The sequence below is a fragment of the Sminthopsis crassicaudata genome, chromosome 6 (genome assembly GCF_048593235.1).
Source record: "Sminthopsis crassicaudata isolate SCR6 chromosome 6, ASM4859323v1, whole genome shotgun sequence".
In the NCBI taxonomy this organism is placed as follows: domain Eukaryota; kingdom Metazoa; phylum Chordata; class Mammalia; order Dasyuromorphia; family Dasyuridae; genus Sminthopsis; species Sminthopsis crassicaudata.
Genome location: NC_133622.1, coordinates 7515979 through 7541822, shown reverse-complemented (window position 1 = coordinate 7541822; position 25844 = coordinate 7515979). Strand labels below are relative to the sequence as shown.

At 36.4% G+C, this 25844-nt stretch overlaps 1 protein-coding gene across 2 annotated transcripts in view; it reads right to left on the bottom strand.

Moving 5' to 3' along the window:
- Positions 1-759: 759 nt before the first annotated feature.
- Positions 760-25844, bottom strand: part of FBXL5 (F-box and leucine rich repeat protein 5) — a 48078-nt gene continuing 22993 nt past the window's right edge. Inside the window, exons 6-11 of one of the 2 annotated variants that reach the window (XM_074276195.1) lie at positions 24287-24415; positions 18736-18884; positions 18343-18425; positions 17390-18112; positions 12267-12415; positions 760-1585 (exon numbers count right to left, since the gene is read on the bottom strand). In XM_074276195.1, coding sequence (XP_074132296.1) covers positions 1509-1585; positions 12267-12415; positions 17390-18112; positions 18343-18425; positions 18736-18884; positions 24287-24415 — 1310 coding nt within the window. In that variant the 3' untranslated portion in view covers positions 760-1508. The remainder of the gene's footprint in view (positions 1586-12266; positions 12416-17389; positions 18113-18342; positions 18426-18735; positions 18885-24286; positions 24416-25844) is intronic. The other variant, XM_074276196.1, reaches the window with a different exon arrangement.

Below are 25844 nucleotides of genomic sequence, written 5' to 3'. Positions count from 1 at the left end.
GACAATAGCAAGATGATGGAAGTGGCTCTTCAACAATGAGATGATTCAAACCAGTTCCAACTGTACAGTGATGAAAAGAGCCATCTTAGAGAGAGGCCTGTGGGAACTGAGTGTGGACCACAACATAGCATTTTCACTCTCTCTGTTGTTGTTTGCTTGCATTTTATTTTGCTTTTTTTTTTATTGGTTTGATTTGACTTTTCTTGTGCAGTATGATGATTACATAAATATATACATATATTGGATTTAACATATATTTCTACCATGTTTAACATTTATTGAACTACCTGCCATCTAGGGGAGGGCATGGGGGGAAAGGGAGAAAATCTAAACACAAGATTTTGCAAGGGCTAATGTTGAAGAATTGTCCACACATGTTTTGAAAAATAAAAAGCTTTAATTAAAAAAAAAAAAAGAAAAGAAAAAGAAAAAAAGGTCTCTGTAAATGTCAAAATTATGCAAAATTTCTTTAAAGATTTAACACTTAAATTTTTTTCAATATAATTTCTTTACTACTCACCTTTGTCTTTTCTAAAAGCAATCCCAGGCTTGCAGCAGAATTTAAAGTCTTGGCTAGTGTGCTAGTGTATATGTAGAAAAAGAAAGTACAATTCAACAAAACTTGACAACAGCTGTTAAAAGTTTTCTTTTTCAGATACATCATTTCATGGAGGACAAAGTTACGTTTTCCCACTCTGTCCCAAAGTAAACCTCTATTGTCGTTTCGAACAATGAATAAAACACAAAGATATTAGTCAGTGAAGTCTTCAAAGTAGATTTTATTTATACATTTGTTCATATGATTGTGAAAATGTTGAAAATCCCTTCCAAGCTTCAACATTCCTGAAGGTTTTAGGGACATTGGCGGGAACCTGTGGGGTTTTGAAGGAACTTCATACATGGTGATGTTTTAGAGCTCACACCAGCTAATTCACCAAGCAGCCAATTTATTTGATAATAACCTTTTAAGAAATTTTGTATTTGGCTATGTTTATATTGGCTCTAATATATATGGTCAAATAAAAAAAAATGCAATGGGAAATAAACTGGTTTTCATAGATTTCCATTTTGGAAAGTTTAGAAAAACAATACTTCTAAAGATGCACAACTTAAAGTGATCTGCCAAGCTTGTTATACTATTATATAGCTCAAGAAAAACAGTAGGTCCCACATACTCTTTTAACACAAAATAATCCAAAGCATATTGAAGTGTCATTAAAAAAAAAAAACAAAAACAAAAAAAACAAACCATGACACTAAAAAGAAATTAGATCTGTTCCCACCCCACCACAAAGCCTAACCCTGTTGTGAAACCAAATGAGATCTGCATGAGAGACACAACACTGAACAATTCATTGGTGAATTAAAATTTCTGAGGTTTTCAGGAAGGGGCCAAAATAGGACACACTCAAAAAGGGATGGTTAACACAAGAGGTGTACTGTAAGTAAAGTGCATGAAAGGAAGCCTGCTCAGCTAAATAAAGTAGACAAAGATCAGAAGTCAAGGGTCATTCACCAGAGCGGCAGCAGGCTCGAAAACCACACTGCAAATTCTGGCATCCACTGGCGGTTTCAGCATGAGGACCTGTAGAAACAGAAGAAATGTGAAAGGAAGAATTTGTTTTTTTAAATCTGAGAATAATCTAAGTGGTATTTTTAAAGGCAAAGTGGTTGTTTATAAATTACATATCGCCATAAAGCTAAAAAGTACAAAATTTATACAGTTAAGAAAAAAATTTAAAGACAGAGAATGTCAAAAACAGCTTGACTTTAGCTATTATCACAAAGATGGATTGAGGAAAAATAAAAGAAGCTGTCAATAAAATGTTACATAACTATAGGCGCCGTGGTAGACAAGAAAGTCAAGCAAGATTGCTAGGTCATAACAGATTTGTTAAAATTATGTTCTTAATTGGAAGTGTTTGAATTGTTGAATTGGAAGTGTTGAACACTTCCAATTAAGAACATAATTTAAGAAAAAGTATTCATATGCTCCAAAAGACTACTAAGCAGCTGCAATAAAAAACCCCAAAACAAAAACAAAGCTCACAGATAAACAAAAGTTGTTCAAAACGCTTTAAGTAAAATTCTTTTAATATTAACTCTCAAATAAAAATTTTTTAAGCATTTGGCTTGTACCTAACATTAGCAATGAAATAATAATAAAATGAAAGATGAATGACGCAAAGCTCTTCTGAGATTTATGATTCATTTACAAAGCAGCAACTACCCTAAAACCAACCAACCACTCACGACATGGTTAACACTTCATTTCATGCTTTCTGGATGCCCAGGCATGATAAAGGAACCATGGGCATGATTCCATAAAGAAGCAAATTCAAGGTGAAATTACTGCATTCATTACAGATGTTTGCATTTTAAAAGTAAATGAATCAACGTGATAGTTTTCAAAAACAAGTAACTTAAGGATGTGGCAAAGTACATTTTAACTATCAAGATCTCATCAAATTGTATCTCATATAAAACTGAAAAATTAAAAAGTAGTTGAGTCTTGTTTTCATCAATTAAAATATTGGCAATGTATTCCTAAGTGCTTGGATTTTAAAAGATGACCTCTATGAATTATTTTACTGAAAAGACTTAAAAACAGTTATGTGTTAATCACTGAAAAACAGGGTTTAGAATTCATGCCTAATTTCATATCAAAACTTCAGAAATATTCATATTAATACAGTCTCACTTTTGGGACTATGTTTCTGTTGTCTAGGTACTGCCTTATTTAAGTTTAAAGAAATCCATCATTAGAGGACTGGCCAAAGGTGAATTTTTCAGCAACAGCAACTTGGAAAAACTACCTACGCTCAAGGAAGAAGGGCTGAAATCTGCCTATGCTTCTGGTATTAAACTCAAATAGAAATGAAACCTCCAGGCAGCATATTAACCTGAAAAACCATAAAATCAACAGTATCTGTGATGTGTTGTATTTTTATTTGGTTAACGATTTTCCAAATACATATTAATCCATTCTGGAGTTGTGCAAGATATGTGTTCGATACCTATGACCTAGACCATTGAAATAACTGATTTTGGAAGTACTAAGGGAAGATAAACTATAACTAGAGCCTCATTTAGTTGACCATCATATAAATGAATAATATTTGCATGCAATTAAAATACAAAGTATATTTATTTCTGGGAATTTAATTCCACATTCTCACTTTTAATATGAAGTTACTGAAACTATGGAATAGTAAATTTATAAATATAAATGATCAGTGGAATTTTAAAAGTACATCTATTTCAACAAAGCATCAAAATATGTAACTAGTAAAGGAAATAAACTACATGTTCATGGAACAGTGCCTTTTCAGTGTCTTAATTTTTCTTTTCAGATAGGTAAGTCTATAATTTTATGAACAAAATCACTTGGAAAAATGATGTTGTTATTAAAAGGAGAATAATTTTTTTCTGAAAATAAGTGAATGAGTGTCAAGTCAAGCATCCTATCCTCTCCAGTCCCTAAATTTCCTCAGATCTTATTACTCCTCCTCCACAAAACCACTACTACAGAGATAGCTATGTCCTGGATTATACCCTAGCCCATAAATGCTTTCCCTCCATGATCAAAACTTCTCCCATTCCTCTAGCTAATCACCTCATCTATTGCCCTACCCACCTTATTTTTCCAAATCTATTCTTTATCTCCATTGTGAATTCTAGCCCTTAAGTACTTTCTCCTACTCTGACTCCCCTTTCTCTCCAATCTTTACCAATTCAACTCCACAAGGCTCCCCTTCATCCTTCACTCTGCCAAGCCCCAATCCTGGATTATGCCCATCATTCACTTCCTTTACCTGCCTTCCTCTGCTACCAAATGGGAACTTCATCTAGTAACATAAACAAGCGGACCGTGTCACCGTAATATAGTACATCAGTCACTTCACTCTTCTAACATTAGTTCCCTGTCCTACTCCTCACAGAAGCTGATCCAAAACTTCTCTCCCTTCTAACATTCCATAATCCCACCATTTTATCTGAGGACTTACCTGTAAAACTTACTGAGAAAATGGAGTTCATTTAGTGTGGGTCATACTTCTTACCTCCTCTTCCTTTCAAAAACCTTTAATGTCCTCCCCCTACTCTCTTCCTTTTACTCCAATCTCTGATAAGAGATGGTTCTTCTACTTGCACAACAGAAGTGAGTTTCTTCCATTAAATAAAATAAAATCGCCCACCACCACCCTGCCCTCAAGCGACTGGTCTACATTTCTTCTCCCCTGGGTCTCTTTTGCTCTCTTCTCACTCCTTCCTCAACCAACCATGCTCTCTCCAACAGCAGTTTCTCACCTGCCAGATCATAAGCCTTTCTCCTTCTGCCTTTGTGGCCTGACACTCTGCTCCCAAACGCTCCCCCCCTCACAAACCTCTTACTTCTTCCACTATCTGATGCTCCCCCCAGGTTTTTCCCCTTACTGCCAATGACAGCGCCATCTCTCCCTCTCCCCCTCCCCATTTTCTGTTGGGATGGGTGGAAGATCAATGAGACAAAGAGGTCAGATCACTAGAGCAGGGGTTAGGAGACCAAGAAGCCCTTGTGCCTCCTCCCATACTTGGGGGTCTAGGTTAAGTCATGTCTTCTTTTGGACTGTTCCCTCATCTATAAAAAGGGGGAAATGAACAGCAACTGTTTCAGGTGTTCTTCTAAGTCTCCAATAAGATCATGAATCCTTTGGCAAACCTTTCAGGGCCAGATCTGTGTAAATTACAGAATGAAACAAAGATCCTCCAGAAGACTCTTTTTGTCTCTTGGGATTCTGGCTATCTTGATCAGTCAGTCATGTGGTGGGGGAAAATCTGGATGTCTTTCCCCACCTGGAAATCGAGAAGTCTAAGAAAACAGGTGCCAGCTCTAAACCAAGGACCCTCTGCCTGCGCCTTACATGCTCTTTCTCTCGTTTCTATAATCTCTTTGCTCCTGTGAGGGCAAAGGTCATTCCTACAATGAGGACCCTCAAATACATAAGTTGGCCCTCACCAGGCTGACCTCCCAAAGCCCCCCAAAATCCTTGCGTCTCCTCTCAAAACTCCCTCTGCCGACCACCCCGAGAGCACCACAGCCTGCGCTCCCAAACACCATAGGTTCTGCTCCCACCTAAGATCTCGTTCAATTCCCGATTGGGCCACCCCTAGTTCCCCAATTCTTTGGCCCCCATCCTTTTCCTTCCACTCTTGCTAGGGATACTTAGGCCCTCGTCACTTCGCCAAGCTCCATCTCCTGCTTCCAATAACCTCAAAAAAACCCTCCACAAATTCCAACAAAGCAGAGGTCCTTAATGCAGACAGGACTCCACAGAGATTCCCTTGGGCATATAGGATAAATGCCAACTTTAAGGGCCTGTACAGTCTGACTACCCCTCCCCCCTGGCCTCTGTTTCCAGCCAAAACACATTCTCTCCTGACTCTCCATCTCCACACGGGCTGCTTCCCCACGTTGGGAATGTTTTCCTTCATTTCTACATCTCAGTTCAAATGCATCTGTTGAATATACCCAGTATGCTTGAGAACTCATGTCAAATAAAACACTATGAAAAGAGTTGCTTCAGAACTGAGCCATTTTTATATCCTCTTGATAAGTCAGTGCTCCAAATTGATTGTTCTCTCTAAAATGATTTAAAAGTTGTCCTTTTCAAAGCTTCCTGTGAACAGGGGAGGTTATTTTGAGTTTCAAAGGGTTTCTTTTCAAACAAACTAGAGATCAATGTCACAAAAATCAAAGGATCAAGGACCTCAAATGCAACCCTCTTACAATTTAAAGAGACACAAACACACACCCAGAGACACAAAGACATTAAATGGCCTGGTTAAGGACACAAATTCTGAGGAGTTTAGAATCAAACCTAAGTCCTATGACCCCAAATCCAGTTCTACTGCTGTTGCCTCACTAAATGTGAAATTCAAAACCAGAAAGCAAGATTTGTCAGATAAAGCTGTAATTTTAGTCATCTTCATCCCAACAGTCATCAATGGCACAGCCATCTTGTTAAAAAGCTCATGTAAAACCATAGAGACCAATAGGATATAAGAATAATATTTTAGTATAGAGAAATAAGCAAACTATCAACATATAGAAAGCTAATCGTATTATAGGAATGAATAAACAACTATTTAGGTAAAATAATTTAAAATGATATGACTAGTACAAGATGTATATTCTTATTTTGCTGCACAGTAAATAATTCAAATAGTAATCCTTTTTTAGTTATTTATATCAAAAAGATAATTACAATGTACTTGGCAAACAAGGCTGATTATGATTAAATATTTCAAAATCAAATTATTCTAAGCAATTTTTAAAAATGTAAACTAAAATATTTGAATATTAATAAAAATATTTCAATACATGAAAGTAAAGGACAATTTATGACAAAAATAAAGTTTCATGTAAATATCTTTTAAAGGAAAATAACTACAAAGGCAAATCCAATTAGTGTTCCCCCAAATTTATTACTGGAATACTGATGATTTTTGTCTAAATTTCATTTATATGATTTTTGATGTACATCTGCACTTACCTTATCTTACCTTTATTCCTCTTCAACTTAAAATTAAAAACATAAAACAGCAAATCATCTAAGGCTATATTACCCAAAACTATGAATTAATCTATTGTAATTTTATACATGTTTTAAAAAGCAATTAAGTATTAAAGTGTACAGATAGTCGTAATACTATTGAGTTAGAATCCTACAACAGTAGAACTCAATGTAAAAATGTATTTGTTTAGTAACGGGGCATTATGAAGAACTGCGCCTTAAGACATGACTTTTCTCACTCTCAAATTGAATATATCCAAATACTGTTAAATGTCATAAAGGGAAGAAACAATGTGGAAAATCAAGCTTAGCTTTTAAATCAGCACAAGACAAAAGTACAATACAAATAGACACTTAATTCCTATTTATTTTTTGCTAAGTCATTCCTCCTTCTCATCCTCAAAATATCAATATTTATGAGGGCTGACATTCCTCAGGGAGGGGCATTTTATTGATGCTCACAATAAACCTACATTCTTTCTTTTAACAGTGATAATGTTGACTAAAAGGAAAAGTTAGTAGCAAATTAAAAATCTGTTAAAAAATTTTTAACCACTTTTTTTTTTTTTACTGAAATTCTTTCCCTAAAGTCTTCAGTAAAATACTAATGTTTAAAAATCAAAGATTCCATCTCATTTGCGTATCTCCTCATACATAAATCTTAATTCTAAACCTGCAGAATATATACTTACTATTATTAGCACATTTTCCTTAAAAAAAAAAAAAAAAAAAAAAAAAAAAAAAAAAAAAGACAAATAGGAAAACTAGAGAATCAAGGCATTCAAGCTAAAATCCTTTAAAGTACCTACCTCAAAAGAGCTCAATAAATATTGAGTATTTTTAGAAGATAATTGGAAAACTGCACAAAATTAAGTAGAATGAAAATTTATTCTAACATTTTCTAGGTAACAATTTGTCCAAATGTCATAAAGAAAAGAAGGAAAAGATCCTATCACCACACTGCTTTGAGGGAAATTGGCTAGAATGACAGGGTACAAGTTAACATTACAAAGGTAAATATTATAAAGCAAGCTTCTGTGTAAAGTCTGAAAGCTTGCCATGTTTTTCAAATCATGTTTTGTCAGGGTACAAAAAGCAAAGTTTAACACTGAATTAACAACACTTAACTTGTGGAATTATTTTCATTTTTTTCTCATGTCTTAAATATCAACAGTAATTTCAATAAACTTATCTTTTGAATCTTTGCTACGCGAGAATTTACAAATAAAACTGAAACACTGCAATAGCAAGCAAACTCAAATCTGTTTCATTCTCAATTAATTGGCCCCAGAGAGAAAGCATTGGCATGGATTGTCATTTACAGGGATTGAAGTCAGGAAGAAATAAGCTTCCAGCACTTTTTTCTGACCCCTTCTATAGCTGTATAATCCTAGGCAAGTAATTAGACTTAGCAGCTAATGTGCAATAGGAGTATTCTGCATGGATAAAATTAGTTAGGGGCCCATAAAAAATAGCACCTAAATTGTTTCAAGAAGGTTACCAAACCAAAGTCTAATATCAAATAAACTAAACTTATAAAAACAAATTACTATCATCAAGGTAGAGTGTTTATATAAACCCAATATTGAAAAATTATAATTTTGCATCTGGCAAAATTATGTGATATATTTTATATTATTATTAGCTATTTCTACTTATCTACTTAAAAAATGGATTAATTGAACAGTCAAGGCTTCAGTTTTCCAACCTGCAATATTAGGATGTTCAACTGGATTCTCTTGAAAACCTCATCCAGTTCTGACATTCTGTAATTTTGAGATTCTAGAACCTCTCCTTCAACTACAAACATTTTTCATAGAAAAGACTTTTCATAAAAAACTCTTGCTATATAACTATCAATTAAACTTCTCCCAATAAGTCAAAGAAGGATCGCTCACTATTCATCCAAAACTGGACTATAAAATTCTTCAATTTTTTTTCCCAAATAAATTTCAAAACAGATTCTGATCCCTCCATGGTTAAAGCTAATTACATATTAATATTTTAACTAGGTGACTTCTGAAGTCTCTTTGAACTGGAAGGTTCTAGTTTCTTTACATATAGTTATTCTTCAACATTTGCAGGTTTTACCTTCATGGTTTTGGTTATTTATGGGTTGCTTAATACTAGAGAAAATTGCAGATCATAAAAACACTGCATATGAATACATTTTATCATTTGTGACAAGAAGCATGCATATGTAAATTTATTGTAAACAGTTAAAATTTGGGGTAGCTAGGTGGCACAGCGTACAGACTCCAGCCCTGGATCAAGAGGACCTGAGGTCAAATCTGGCCTCGACCACTTAACTAACTGTGTGACCCTGGACGAGTCATTTAACCCTGCCTCCCCCCAAATAAACAAATAAACGAAAATTAACAGCTAAAGGTTATTTCAGTGCAACAAAGAACTCTGGCTTATGTACTCCTTCTTGGCCCATCTCTCTGCCTGCCACCCAAACCTGAGGCACTTGCTTTTCTCCGGCAGGGAGCCTAGTATCTGACATACTTTTCACAGAAGGAAATCCAGGAAGCAGTTGCTACAGATATGCCGGCAGCTTCGAAGATCCAGCACAGTGTGTGAGACACTAATGTCTCTGGGGCGGGATTTTTGTGGATGTGCTATGCAGTTTTACTTGTTTTGTTATTAAAAGTATAAGTTTGGAGTGGGTTATTTATGGGTTTTCACATTTAACCCCCATGAACTGGAAGGATGTCTACATATATAAGGACCTAGAGAGAGAGGGACAAGTTAAGATATGCAGCTATCAGCTAAAAAGTCTGTAAGCTGGCTAATTGTTTTCTAGGGATGATCATATGAATAAATTTATTCTTTGGATCTTCTCTCCTTTCAAGGTCACTGCAAAGTCTGCTGAGTGTTTACAACTTAAATCCAGGTTCTTTTATTTTCTTGGCTAAACCACAATTAGCAACCCCAGATTTCTGCCTCCACTCTATTTTTCTTTACATCCACATTCTAATATCATTGTACATCTGGCTAATATAGTACTATGATAATATCACTCTACCACTTGAAAATCTTCTTGAGTTCCTTGAGAGTCAATAAACAAACTTAACTCTTGATGGGCACTCTTACCTCCCCCGTCCCCAAATCTGGCTCTAATGCATCTTCACCCGAAAAAGGGTCCAAGGACCAAAGCTTCATAGGCCCTGTGCTCCTTCCTGGGCCAATAATCCCCCCAAATTCTCGCCCATCGGCAGTGCTGTCCTGATTAAGAGAGTGCCTGCTCACTCTTACATCATATGAAGGTCAAACCTTTTTTTGTGTCAAGGACCCTTGGAAGGTTGGTGAAGCCCAAGAAAGCCCAAGTTCAAGGCGTAATGACACGCATGGAGCACAACAAAAGAACCTAAGTTAAGACTGTTCACTGCTCCTTCTGGTCACACACATTCCCCTCTCCTCCCCCAAAGGCCCACACCCACTTAGAGCACAGTCCCGGAGTTCAGGAGGCTTTTCTCCTTCACTCTCAGGTCACAGCCCACAAGGTCTGAGACCCCCACAATGACCTACCTCCAGAGGCCCGAAGGGAGACCAGCCCTCCCTCCTTACCCCCTCCCTCTCATCCCGTCCCTGACAGCAGGGGCTCAGGTTCTCTCTGTGGTGATACTATCTTACACCTGACAGGTACAGATGTAAATGCTGTATAAACCCAGGAACAATTTAACATTTGACTAATGTTGGACACAACCCCCTTTCATGAGGATCCTCGTCATCTGAAATAGGTGTGAATAGACTTCTCTTCGTAGGCATTTTTACCTAATTTGTGGAAATTTCATAATGAGATACATATTTATATATAATGATCTGCATGCATATCTACATAAAAGGATATTGTTGTTTTTTAAAATTCCTATCCTTATATATTCTGGTTATTTTTAAGGCAGAGAAAAAAAAAATTAAAGCATCTATATTAAGGGGCAGCTAGGTGGTGCAGTGGATAGAGCACCAGCCTTGAATTCAGGAGGACCCGAGTTCAAATCTGGTCTCAGACACTTAACACTTCCCAGCTGTGTGACCCTGGGCAAGTCACTTAACGCCAGCCTCAGAAAAAAGAAAAACAAAACAAAACAAAACAAAAATCTATATTATCCTTTAAAAGTCATATGGAATTTTAAGTATTATGGTAGATACTGATGCAAAAGACTATTTGATTTTTAATGACTATAGTTATTCTAATCTGAAAAACATCTTTCTGGAGCTATTTACAATTAATAAACATTAACAGATCTGATCAAAAATTTCCCATATGAGAACAACATTACTCTTGGATTACTTTTGATACAAAAAGAAAGGGATGATTCCCCCACACCTCCCATTACTACCATAGTTTCAGAAACTAAACAGATCTCTTCATCTGCTAACTTTTCTAGCCCTCCATTTAAAAACAAACAAACAAACAAACAAACAAACAAAAAAAAAAACACAAAACATTCTTTTTTCTTGTTTTCTTAAAGTGAGTTGATGATTTCTGCCCTAAGGAAAAATATCAAAGCATCCATCCAGGAGGTCAATCAAAGTTATTACATCATTTAAAAACAGAAATCACTATCTGGTTACTAGGGAGAAGGGGAAATCTTAGGATGGATTATAAGTAGCAAATTGGCCTGCCTTATTTGCACCACAGCTATTATTTTTCAAGTACTTAATTGCCTTAATTACTACCTTGAACTTTAGGATAATTTAAAATAATATCACTAGGATAGCTCTAGATAACTAAAGCTACCATAAAGATCCTCCAAATCTTAAAAAACAGAAGACTTGCTAGTAGAGAGAATTAAGGAAGGAAATCATTAAGGATTCTGATTAACTCCAGAGGAATCCCAAGGAATTTGGGATTCCAACACCATTACTATTTCCTCCTACAATCAAACCTACCAGTCCAAAGACCAAGACTTAACCAACAGAATCCTATGATGTAGCTTCACAAGAGATTGGTTCTGTTAATCTTTAAGCTCAGATGCACCCAACAGTTGTGAGCAAAATTTCTATCCTGTGCACCTACTACTATTTTCAAGAATTTTAAAAAATTCTTAAAACGGTTGGCCCCCTGATCAAGGAAAAGTTATTGTTCGTGGGTGAATCCTGCCTATACTTTGCTGAATGGTGGAAGCCAATTCTTTACCTCTTTTGGTTTGTTTTTTCATCTATAAAACACAGTGACTGTATATTAGGGGTGATCTTTAATTAAAGCTCCTTTTTATTCTAAATTCTGTTATGCTTGTTTTTCAACAATATAGTCTAGTTTATTAACAGTTCAGAGACAAAGCCATGGCTGTCACTGGAGGCAAGGAGTTGTGATAATTACCATGAGGAGTGAAGACACAACTACAAAATAATTTAGAAATTCAATCCAATACCTCAAGTTGTCAACAATGGAGGCTCCACCAATCTCCAGATGTTTCTAAATGCTTTGTAACAAATTAAATTGCAAACACTTCTAAGCACTATCAGTTCAAATACTTAAATTGTCATATACTTCAAAATTGTTTGATATGGCTTACAATTTAAGTATTTAATTATTCACAAGTAAAAGTTACCTTAAGAGAAACTAAGTGTTAAATTTACCAAAATGTAAAGAAATGAATTTGAAATTAATGAAGATAGTCTGGCTGGTGAAAAGATAGCCAAGCAATTAAATATGATTATTTTTAATGAACTATCTCATTCAAAAAAAAAGGAAAGAAACATTACCGTTAATGTTGTCACAGTAGTAAAAGTGTTCATCATTTAGAGAAGGACATGCTGAGACTAAATCCTGTAGGCCAGCACCAGTTACAGTAAGACATCCAGATAGATTAAGGTGCTCCAAATGAGGCAGTCCTCCTCCCAGAGTCAAAACCCTGTTAAAAGAGAGATAAATCAATCATATTTCGCTGTCCAATAGAGAAAATTAACAAGACTTCTGACAGTCCACTTGAACTTAAATATATTTTTGCACATCATGTCCATAAAAAATAAGAAGCAAAAGAATTTGACAGTATTTGTAAAATAGATGCCAGCACAGTGGAAAACACATCAAATATGCAATTAAAATTTAGTCATTCAGAAGGACATGCTAAGACTAAATCCTGTAGGCCAGCACCAGTTACAATAAGACATCCAGACAGATTACGATGCTCCAAATGAGGCAGTCATTCTGATAAGGAAATAAAATGTTTTCAGTCATTACAATTTCCCACCAGGCAGGAGAGCTTGCTGGTCACAACAGGGGCAGTTGAGTCTCTAATGGTTTGGCAAAAGCAGTTTTAAGAGTTCCTATTGCCCTAGAATGGGCAAAATTATGTCCATGCAAAGGGAAAGCCTTTGTCATTTTAACATGAATTGCTATCATTTCTGTTCAACAGAGCTAAGGCAGTCTACTTTGCAGGCTACCGGGGCAATCCTTCTCTAATACCTCAGGTCCTGGCCTGCAAGTGAAGCTGGGTCTCTACAGCTTTGTGTACGAAAGCAGAGTGTGAGTTTTGGTCGGTCCAACCAAGAATTAAAGGCTTCAAAAATCTCGATGGGATGACTGACAGATTGAGTGCCTGTCACAGTCAGACTAGCTACAGCAGATGGAGAGCACCAGGCCTGGAATCAGGAAGAGCCTACTTCAAATCCAAACTCAGGACACTTGCTGGCTGCTGTGTGACCCTGGCCAAGTCACTTCACCCTGTCTGCCTTCCCAGATTCTCTACCCAAAAAACCCAAACGAGACCCAGAGTCAGACCCAACTGAAACAATTTGGCAATGACAAATTCAAAGATCATCACCACAATGGGCAGAAATATCCCCAAGCAAAGGTGGGAAAACTGCTCCATTTCCTGATAATCACAGAATCTTGAAGTGTGTGTGTGCTATTTACAGAGAAAATGGCATTTCTGAGCTGACTGCCTGACTACTAGCACCATCGTTTTTATTCCCAACCCCTGAGGTGGGTCACTAGAGTTGGGAATGGGAAGCAGGGTCTTCAGTGCCAGTTTAACAAGCTGGGAGGTCTGATCTTATTTCCTTCCATCACATATGTCTCTACAAGTCTTTAGATATGTACAAATAAATTTCTCTTGAAGACAGAAAATTAAAGCAACCTTTAAAACCAAAACTCCATCTCCAAAAGCATAAGACTAAACCAAATGCTACCATTTACGTGGCCAAATATCTGTCATAGTTTAAAGGGTTATGCTATAACTAATATTGCCAATCTATTAATTAACCAACATTATTTAAATATCTACTTCTTGTCAATAAATCAAATAAATCCAAACAATCACCAGTGTGTGCCTGACAGGGTCACACAAAGGAAAAAGTGAAAGGAATATACACCTGGAATAAAATATCATTTATGTAGAGGAAGAAACCTTAGAAACCATCAAGCTCCTTCACTTTACAGACACAGAAGTGGAAAGCTCAAGATAAAGTGATTTACAAAAGACCACAAAGTGACTCACAAACTCTCTGCATCCTCTTGCCAGCCCTCAATCCCCAGAATACATAACATCTCAATTCAACAAGTTTATTAAACATTTTTATATACAATGCAAAGATTAAAAAATAAGTCATAGTATAGTTCTATTAAAAAACAAAAAAAACAAAAACAAAACAAACAAAAAAAAAAAAACCAGGCCAAAAATCCTGGAAAGATTTACATCAGGGGTTCTCAAACTATGGCCTGTGGGCCATATGCAGCCCACCAGGTTATGGCAAATGGACTGAGGGGATGAGACAAGAGTGCAAGCTTTTGTTTTTACTATAGTCCGGCCTTCCAACAATCTGACGGACAGTGAACTGGCCGCCTATTTAAAAAGTTTGAGGACCACTGCTTTACATGAACTGAGCTGAATGAAATAAGCAGATGCAGGAAAACAGTACACAGCAAGTCTGTGCGATGATTAGCTACAACACACTTGGTTCTTCTCAGCCATTCAATGATCCCAGGCAATCCCAATAAACTTCGACAAAAAAGGCCATCTACATTCAGAGAGAGAACTATGGAGATTGAATGTGGATCAATACATACTATTTCTACCTTTTTTTCTCATGATTTTTCTCATGTATAACAATAAGATTTTTTTTATACGTAGCTTTGAAAAATAAAAATAATAATTTTTAGAATACTAAAAAATTTGAAAAAGAGAAACTTTGCGATTAAAAAACAAAACAAAACAACACAGTTGCTGACCTCAAGGAACTTAAGATTCTCAGGAGAGGACATAATATGTACAAAATAAATACAATATAATTTAAGGAAGGAGCAAACATCTATTAAATAATTGCTGGGAAAGGGAAGAGGAGAACAAATCAAGGAGTTATGAATTAATGTATATTGACTTGAACTGGAAAGCTGAGCCTTGAAAGAAGGTAATCACTCTGAAAGGTATAACTGAATAATAGACTAATGGGATCAAATAAAGTTTTTTAAATTAGTTTTCAGAGCAAGAAAGACCCAAGTATATATTATAGTCAATAAGGAAGAAGACAGTGATGGGAAGAAAAAAAATGAAATTATTGTTCCAATTGACCAATGATGGACAGAATCAGCTACACCCAGAAAAGGGACACTGGGTAATAAGTGTAAACTGAGAGCATTGGTTTTGTTTTGTTTTGTTTCTCTTCCCAGATTATTTTTACCTTGCGAATACAATCCTTCCTTTGCAATAACAACAACAAAATTCGGTTCTGCACATATATATTGTACCTAAGATATATTATAAGATATTTAATATGTATGGGAATGCCTGCCATCTAAGAGAGGGGGTGGAGGGAAGGAGGGGAAAAACTCGGAACAGAAGGAAGTACAAGGGATAATGTTGTAAAAAAAAAAAAAAAAACCAAAAACAACAACAACAAAAAAACTACCTATACATATGTACTGTCAAAGAAAATGTTATAATTATAAAAATTAATAAAAAAAAAAAAGAAATTATTGAAAAGAAAAACATTTAAAAATACCCAGGAGAGCCATAAGCAAGGCAAGTTTTACCTTGTACATTTATAATAAAGGTTCAATTTCATAGAGGGGAGGGAAATGAAGGAAAAAAAGGAAACAGCACAAAAGAAGATAAAAGCAGTGAAGAAAGCTCCTGGAAGAGCTGAGAGGGAATGGAACATGTAAATAAGTAAAGTCGTGGCAAAGTACAAGACTACCTCTTCCTTAGAAACTTGAGCAAAGAAAACGGACGGGGTTTCTGTGGTATGGAATGGATGAGAAGAGAAACTCTTGATTCAGAATTGAGATGATTTTGATTTTTTTCCTCAGTAAAAAGGAGGCAAAGACATCTACTGAGAGAGGAAGTTCAAAGTTTTTTCCACATCCTTAGGCACTAGAAGAGGGAACTGAAAAACTGAATGAGTGTGACAGTCAATCAGGGAAGAATGAAAAGGAAACCTCAAGAGAAACATAAGTCTTTTGCTTTATGCTTAAGGTATCTGGGTCTATCTATCCATGTCTCTACAAATAATGATCAGGGAAAATCAAAGCATAATGTAAAATGAATTTAGCACTGTGTAGAGTACCGAGAGTGATTTATCTTGTAAAATAAAACTTAAGCTTATGATGCTCCCAGTAGCAATCAAAACTGCCCTCAAGTGAAGTTCTAAGATAAAACATGCAATTTTTTTCCACTGAGGCAATTGGAGTTAAGTGACTTTTGCCCATGGACACACAGCTAGGAACTGTGAAGTGTCTGAGATCACATTTGAATTCAGATCCTCCTGACTTCAGGGCTGGTGCTCTATTCACTGCACCAACTAGCTGTCCCCCCATATATCTGTTTTTAATAGTTGTTCTGCCCAAGATTTAATATTTACATTTCAGCAAATAATCTTCAACAAAATCTAAAATGAATAGGGAACAATGAAGTTATTCAATAGCTACTAGTTTTAAATCAAGGGTAATTAACTAACCAGCATAGGGTTGCAATGGGATGCTAAAGTGTAACTGAAATAAGAGGAAGCACCAATTTATAAGATTAGCACAAAGCAGATGCAACTGACTCAGGGCAAGCTTATGTTTCACTCAGACATATAATAAATATATATAGCTATATATAAATTGCTACATTCTATATTTTTTGTAAAGGAAAATTTCATGAGATCTTATTATCTAAACACAAAGTTTACTTTTTTTTTTTTTTTTTGCTGAGGCAAATGGGTCACCTGCACAGGGTCACACAGCTAGGAAGTGTTTAAATATCTCAGACCAGATTTGAACTCAGGTCCTCCTGACTTGAGGGTTGGTGCTCTAACCGCTGAGCCACCTAGCCACTCTTAAGTCCCAATTTTTTAAAGATTACTGATAACATTCAAACAAGGAATTGATAGTCTAAATGCATATTAAAGACTTTTTTGTGTTTTTTTTTCCTTGTGGATTGTTAATTAAATTATAAGCAATTTAATATCTTAAGGTCAATATAGATAAAATACTATTCAGAAAATCGTTTAAAGTTAACTTTTACAGTATAAAAATATTAGCTCATTACAAAAGGTACAATGAACACAGGATTTAATTTACAAAGACTAAACTTACAAATAACTTTCAGGAGCATATCTGTAATACATCAACTTGGAAGGAGCATAAATTTCTGTAAAGACCTGAGTAATCATTTGACACTATCAATGATTATGCCACAGTATCACCCACCAGAACTTTTTTTTGAGGCTGGGGTTAAGTGACTTGCCCAGGGTCACACAGCTAGGAAGTGTTAAGTGTCTGAGATCGGGTCCTCCTGATTTTGGGGCTGGTGCTCTATCCGCTGCGCCACCTAGCTGCCCCCCCACCAGAACTTCTGAAAGGAACTCAGGTCTTATTTCCTAATATTCTGTAATTCGTTACCTACCTGAGACCATGATCTGTGATCTGATAACAGCCAGATAAACTGAGAAAAAGAAGTACACGTCCAGTCTCTTGATCAGATTTTTCACTCCCAGAGTAAAGTAAGTCTTTTTCCACAGACTGTCTAGTCCTTGTTTTTCTACAGAGTGTAGAAGATTCTGGGAGTGAGGGTATAGTTCTTAATGTGGTCCCAGTACAACAAAACGCATGACCACAGTATGTGAAGGCAGGAGAAGCACAATGCTGCTGCCAACAAACACTAGTCCTTAGTCCAACAATGTCTTTATTATAGCATCCAGATGTGGAACAACTGATATTGGATGCTGTTTCCATTACAGAAAGACCTTCCCCATTTCTATGTCTCCATTCTACAGCATCCTCAATATCGGCCAAATCTTCGGCATCTAACATCCACACATAAGCAGAACTGAAATTTTCAGAAGAAACCGGTTTAGTCCAGGGGTGTTCGTTATCTACTTCCTTGCCAAGATTTTCATTAGTTATCTCATGCAAACAAGCAGATCTGCTGGTAGACTGCATGGCAATGTCTTTATTTCTCCATGGAGTCACTGTGCTTTTGTTTCTGCAAGTCTTCAGAATGCCGCCTTTATGAGATGAGAGGATTCCCAAAGCTCTGGAAATCTTCTCTAAAGCCACATCTGTAATTTTCTCACACCCTGAGAGATCAAGATGTCGAAGACTCTGGCAGCAACCAAGCCAAGACCAACTACAACCAAAAGTCAAAAATTAGTGTAAGAAATTATTTTGAAATTACAAAAATAATTAACAATTTACCTAACTACAAACCAAAATATTCCAAAGGCAATTCAAATGGTACAAATTTCAATAGAAATTACAATAACAAATTGTTGTAGAAACAAATTACAATAAACAACAAAAAGAAAGAAATGATTAATTTCCTAATTTAGATAATTTGAAAACTGAAAAATAACTTACCTGTCAAATGCAGAGTCTGAGATGTCAGTTTGGGTAAGATCTAAATGTTCCAGGTTAGGACAAAGCTCTAAAATCTGTCTAACCTACAAGAGAAAGGAAGAAATAAGAATTTCTAATTAAAATGTTCAGTTTTTATGATTCTAAGGCAAAAAAAATATATCTTTATAACATAATGATTTAAACTCAACTTTCTGTTCACCAAGCCATGCAAACATACATATTTATTTATAATGAAAGTCATATAATTTTAAAGCTAAAAGGAACCTCAGATTTCATTTTTATACAGAATAAAAGTCACTGACTGAAAACCTTCAGCTGACTAAAGTGACTCTTATTATTACTATTTTTATTATTATCACTCATAACCATCCAATGGCAGTGACTGATACCTACCATTTTACTGGAAACTGCAGAGCTATAAGCCAATACTAAAGTTTTTACAGATGTGCCAACATGTGGGAGAACATTTTGAATTAAGCCGTGCAGTAAGCGTTTTTCCATCTGTGCAATATTGATGGCAATTGATTCTTCTATAGACTCTTCTGTCAAAAAAAAAAATAAAAAATAAAATAATAATAATCCTTAAATATGTGGTCATTTTAAGTGGTACATTACATATTAAATGACTTTAAACAATAAGAAAGCAGCATTGATACTGTGCATTTCCATCATTCATAATTCCATTAAGTCCTCCCAAAGGGCAGAGCATTACATACTATACTAGTAGCAAACTTAAATATCAGACTTCTACTGGGCTACAAGAGATGATGAGCAGGATTCTTTTTGAAAAACCTGGCAAGATTCACTTGAAAGGTGAACTGAACTGAATCAGGACAACACAGTATGCAATAACACCAACACTGTAACAATGATCATGAAAGACTTAGCTACACTGATTCACATTTCCAATGTACCCATAATAAAAAATATCATCCATCTCCAGAGACAGAGCAAATGGAATTGAAGCAATTTTTTCCCCTTTGTTTTTCTTGCTTTCTATTTGCAACATGAATAATGCAGAAATGCTTTCAATGACTTTATATGTATAATGGGTATGTTTCTTGCCTTCTTAGTGCAAGGGGAGGAGAAAGAATTTGGAAAAGAAAATTTTCTTTAAAAAAAAAAAAAAAAAATCTTAGATTATTTGAGCTGAAAGGACTTAAAGAACATTTACCTTAACCTCCTTTACAAAACTGAGGCCTTAAGCAGTTAAATGACTTGATTAAGAAGTTAACTAAATACTCTTCTAACTAGTAATGGCAGAGCTAGAACTAAAATTAAGATCATCTGACTCCAAATATAGTATATACTTTTTTATTACAAAACATCAAAATCAAATATGATCCTTCAAAAGTATTTATTAGGTACCAACTATGAGCCAGGCAGAAGCTAAATATTTGAGATAAAAAAAAGAAAGCTAAAGAAAGTCACTGTTTTTAAGGAGTCTACAGACTAATGGGGGCAACAAGATGCAAACACCTGCATATAATCAAGACATAGAAAGAGATATATCTAGGACAAACTGGAGATAACCTGAGAGAGAAGGCACTAACACTGAGAAAACCAGAAAGGCTGGCTGCTTGTAGAAGATAGGGCTTCAATCTCCCAGAGAACCAAAGCAAGCTCACCATGTCATGGCCCGGTGTGTGTAACTCTGAGCGCGCAGCAGGCACACAATCCACACGAGCTCTGAGGCTGCAGACATCTCCACATCTCATGTTTCTCCTGAGTCAGGGCCATTCTGCTTAGCCTCTCAGCACAGAGCTTCCTTTGATGCAAACCCGCCATGCTGGGCAGTCCTGTGCCAGGGTCTCCACAAAACAGTCTTTCAGGCAGACACATATCTGGCATTCAAACAGCAAGGCTGGTCCCTCCGAGTGCTCTCCACCCAGTGGAGTCTGAACACTCAGTAGTTCAGCTTGAAAAATGACCATGTCTGGTCCTCCTCCTGCCAGGTGATCTTCAGCATCTTCTCAAGACAATGCAAACAGAAGGATGCAGTTCCCTGGTGGAGCTCAGGCAGGCTCTCCAAGCTTCCCAGGCACACAAGGAAGAGCACAGGGGCTCTGCAGACCCTCACTTACTATGACTGGCAGTCTCAAAGCTCAGACTTTCTTTTGAAGAATCCCAAAAAATGAACACATGGCAAGTGTGCACCAAGTCCAACTTCTCTGTGACCACCCTGACAGGGTGACTGAACTTATGCTCAGCACTAAAGCTGCTCCACTTGCTGTAATCAGGGGTTCCAGGCTATCATCCACATGCACAGTGGAGAACCGATAGGCGAGCACACAATCAACTGTGAACGGAAGAACCGCACCCACTTTCTCTGCACTCTGGCCTAGGCTTGTAGTCTTCTCGGTGTGGGGGGTAGGCAGCCTGAATGCCTGCCCACCATCCTTACCAAAAATATCCCGCTCCATCCATCAGTGATTGAGAAAGGGCAAAAGAATCCTCTGCTATAGCCCAGGCCAGCACCCAGTTATCAAACTGACCCCCAACTCCTCTGAACCAACCTTTCTGCCATTCTTGCCCACAAGCCCTCAGTCAGACTAACCCCTGCTCTGCTCCTGGAATTGTGGGCAACAAACACTAGACTGACTATTCCTTGGTTCTTGCTGAGCCACACTGGCTCTCAGATGGATGACCTTCCTCCAGGTGAAGGCTCAGCCAATGGAGGACTCTAGCAAGAATCTTGTCTGCAATGACTGAGAGACACCCCCCACACACACACACACTATGATTATCACAGGAAAACCTATTTCCTTTCCCTTCATAGAGACAGACAATGGAGGCATTCTAGTAGTCCTGGTAACTTCCTCTTGTCCCCTTGTCTCACAGCACTGCAATCCTCTTCCTCAGTTGGAAGCTCAGCCAGAGAGGGACTGATTGCATCTTAAGGTGCCCTGTCAGCTTTAGCACTGAATGATGATGGTCTGTTGAGGACCCTGTGGAAGCATTCCCTGCCTCCCTCCAGGATCATGTCCTCCTCACTACTCACGGTCTTGAGTAACCCAGATGCGCCCTAGATCTTTGGCCCATAAATAGCCTTCAGGACACCACAAAAGCACTTTGGGTGGTTATGAATTCCATCTGCGTTCTTACTGAGCCAAGAATCCCACATCTAAGTATCGCTCTGGAATTAAATGCTGCCTTCTTCCAGGAAGCTCTGGGGAGTTGTTCTCATGTCTCATTCAACAGCTTCTGAATTGGCCCATCATTTCCATCAAACAAACTGACATTCTATGAACGCCGGGTCCCAGAACGCTGCCCACTGCTTTTGTGCCCCACTGTTGCCAGCTCCACATTGGCTCAGCCTTCCCTCCAAGCTAGCCACAAATGGATCAGACTCAGAGAAGCACTCGACTCTGAGGGCGTCAAGCCTTCCGGAGATCATTGTGCTGTGGAGTTGCAGCTTTTGTGGAAAACGAAGACTGAGCTTGGAGAGGATGAGTCCAGGATTGGTCCAGCGCTGGGTCACATCCTGCCTCTTCCCCTGACAGTGAAAGTCTAGGAAACACCAATATTTGCTGAGAGCACACTCAGGTAAGAACAGTATCAGTGAAAGGGTCATGGGATGCTCATGGCTGAAGCCGAGAATGACCACTGCTGGTTCCTACTGCCCTCCTCACAAAGACTCCCTTCCACACCTAAGAGTCTGAGCCTGCTCCTACTAAAGGTCCACAGCCTCCTGGGCTGGCCCTCCATCTCCAGCCCATCAAGAAGCAGGTCTGCACATCTCCAGCCCGTTCTTCTTGGATCTCATCAGAGCCTAGGTGTGGGCCTAGGTGTGGCAGGAGTGAGCGCTGCTGACAAGCGGCCAAGTTAGGAGTCTGCCATTATTCCCTTGGGGAAGCACACAAGCTCCGTGACAAGTTCTGATCACAAAACCTAGACAAGCTTCATGGAGTATCCTACCACTGTGGCCATTCCAGAGAAAGCCATGGTGTCAGCTCTGGCTTCACCCACCAGCCTGGTTTCACTCAGGGCTGCTATTGGGAAGCAATATTGCTTCCCACACGGCTTGTGTCCATCTTTCATGTCTTGGATTCTGTGTCATCTCTAAGCATGTGCACATTCCATATACTAATGTTAAGTAGAATCATCAAATGAAGACTTGAGGAAAGCCAGAGAAACCAGCAAATAGAAATGAGGAATAAGAGAGTTCCAAGCATGATAGACAAAAAGGGAAAACACATGGAGTCTGGTGATATGTAAATTAAGAAAAAACTGACAATTTTAAGTAGTCAAGGAAGAAGGCTCAGCAAAAACTCAAAAAGAGTTCATGAAGCAATATGACCAACAGATAAAAATAAAAAAGAACCACCACAGAAGTTTTAGTCAACAAAAAGATAAGTCTGAAATATTTTTTAGTTACTTAGGAAGTTTAGATAAAAGGGGAAAATTTTTTAGGAAGCCACAGCCAAAGCATTTTCTGTTCAATATTCCCTTTCCAACTAAGAAAATGATACATCTATATTTAAAAGATTAAAGAATTTAAAACTCATGTCCCATGTTTCAGCTCCTACTGATTTGTGTTTTCCTAAGAATGCAACTCTAGGTAATATCCCAAAATATGGAAGTTAAGTCAAGAATTAGGTTACTTTTGTGGCTTTACTACTAAGGGTAATCTGTTTTCAGTCGAAGTAAATTTTCCCCTCTCTTTTTAGAACTGTTATCTAAAGCTGATCCTACTGGAAAATAAAAGAATTCAATTCTATCACACTTAATAAAAGATTATGGTTAGGAATCTGAAGCAAAAATAAAACTATTAGCAGCTTACAACAAAATTATAAACATAAACCAATCAATGAATTTGCTAAAAGCCAGAATCTTAGGGTCATATGAACACTGAATGGAATGTTTGCTGTAACATAAAAAGTAAAAATTAACATCTTTCAAAATTCTCTTTTTTTTCCAACTACTTAAGTGTTTTTTTCCTATTCTATGGAGAAATTTTAATTACATTTTAATTTATTCTTTGAACTCTGAGGATTCTGTCCCTTAAGATTCACAAAATTTATTATTTTATTTTTTTTTGTTTTAAACAAAAATAAATACCTTGTCTTTTATGAAAACTTATTTTGACACTATTCATATTCTACTAAAAAGGAAATTATTTTTCTTCTATGATTAGTGATTAAAACTAAACAGTGGCCACTATTTTAGAGGTCATAAAAGCAGAGTCTTTAGAGTCCACTAGAGCCTCATAACCTCAAATAAGGGTAATTTACTCAATTGTTCAACTTACTTATCACCCATTTAGAATGAGAAATTATCTTTTCTTACCTACTTCCTAACAGAAAAGCAAAGATAAACGTAATTATATGTTATAATTCAAACACATTGGGAAAAACCTTTAAATATAAAAGTTACAATACTAATGATATAATTTTATTAGACAATGTGAGTGTAAGGCTGGAATTTAAGTAATTTCAATTCAATTACTAGAAATAGCATCTTCCAAAATGAGACACCCCCCCTAAAATCACTCCAGTTATTTTGTTAAATGCACTAAAATAATATTATTAATCTATTTTTTACAAGCAACTGAGTTCTCTTCCAGACCAACTAGATAGAGAAGATTAATTAACGAATTTTACTATAAATTTGGGTTTAGAGGGGGAAAAACTCTTAGGATTTTTTTATCTGCTGTAATTAATAGAATATTTTTCAATAACTACTCTAAGCTGTTTTGGAATTAACAAGTTTCACTTAAAATAATAGTATTAGTACGTTATTATAAAAGGTTTAAAACAAATTTTGTGATACAAAATCATGGCTATAAAACAATTCCATAATGATGAAACTATTTCCAATAGGCAAATATAAGTTTAATTTGTTTCTGTAATCAACTAAGTTAAAAACCTTTAAGATGCAAAAGTATTTGCATACAATCTGTAAAAGAAATCTGCATACAATTTCTGTCCATAATTTGGCTTACCAGATTCATCTATATCAGCATCTTCATCCCATTCCTGAAAAGCTCGACTTTCATCTTTTCTATTTTTCACCCATTCCTCATCAGGTTCAGTATCAAGTTCAGTTGCTGGACCACTATACCAGTCACCTTCTCAACAAAATGAAAAAAAGAGAAAAAAATAAGTGCAGACCAAATCTTCTTACAACAAATTTCATTACAACAAACGTCATTACATAATGAAAAAAATTCTGAAGAGACTTCTGTGTTACAGAGAGTGGCCCATCAATTCAAGCAAAACATCAAAATTCCAGCTCAACAAATAATTTGGATAGTTCCCTGAAGTTCACTGGAACAGGATCTGACCTTTAAGCACTTTGAAAATGTTCAACATGAAATGTTAGTACAGGAAAAATGACTAATAATTTATTTAGGGTACACCCTGGTTCCTTTGAAAACTTTGCAAATTTCCAATAAATACATAAATACATACTCATCTGCATTCTTTAATTTTTGAAGAGTTTGGACTTTCTTGGTTTGTTTTAGCTCAAAAAGCAGAACAGTTATAATCCCATTCCTATGGGTAATCATATCAATACAGCAATATTCTTACATGCAATCTTAGAAGTCAATGAAAGTGACCTAACCTCTGACCCCTACTGGTGAAAACTGTGGCTGCATACTGGCCATGGCAGTAGTACCCCAATATGCTGGTGTTGATACACAAAGGCAGGAGTTTCTGGTCTGCAGTGAATTGATCAGGAAAACAGAAGTAGGTGGGTATAGAAGTCAAAGGGGAAGATAACAGGAAAAGCTAAAGTTCTAGCAGAACATGCTGCAATTACTGTTTTAATACAAGCATATGGCAAATGTACAACTAGAGTCTATCATGTAATTTTGTTTTCTCAACTATTTTAATATTACATACATACGAGATGACCAATTTGCTTGAAGGATCAAATAAAACTATTACTTATAGTTACTTCTTACACAATGACTAAGCTAATTAAAAGATGAAAACATGTAGGTCACATAGGACTTATCTATCTTTATGTTAGCTCTGTGTTTAAGAACACATATATCATGGCTCAAATACCTTGAAATACTAGACTTTATAGAAACTTTTAGATCATATATCTAATTTGTCTGGGACATGAATTAAACATTTCAAAAGATCTACATAAAGACAAAAAATATCTGGTGTATTTACCCTTTTTTACCCATCATTACTATATATGCCAAGTAAAAGAAAATTAATCAGGAAAATTATCTTCAAAGAAAAAGATTTGCAAGTATATAAATATGTTAGGATAAACACCCAAAAGAATAACCATGTAGTACATCTTTATATAAAATGCCCCAAATGGCTCTTAATTATTGTTACAGAATATATAATTTCTAACTGGCATTTTTTAAAACAGTGAATTGAATCTCTTCAATAAGGAATATAAAAATATAACCAAATTATGTATATGTTCACATATACACATAAACTCATGTAGGAAAATACATTTTCAATGTATCCTGTCACAATTACAAAATAAACAAATGGTCACAAAATTGACAAATGTGAATCTAAAGC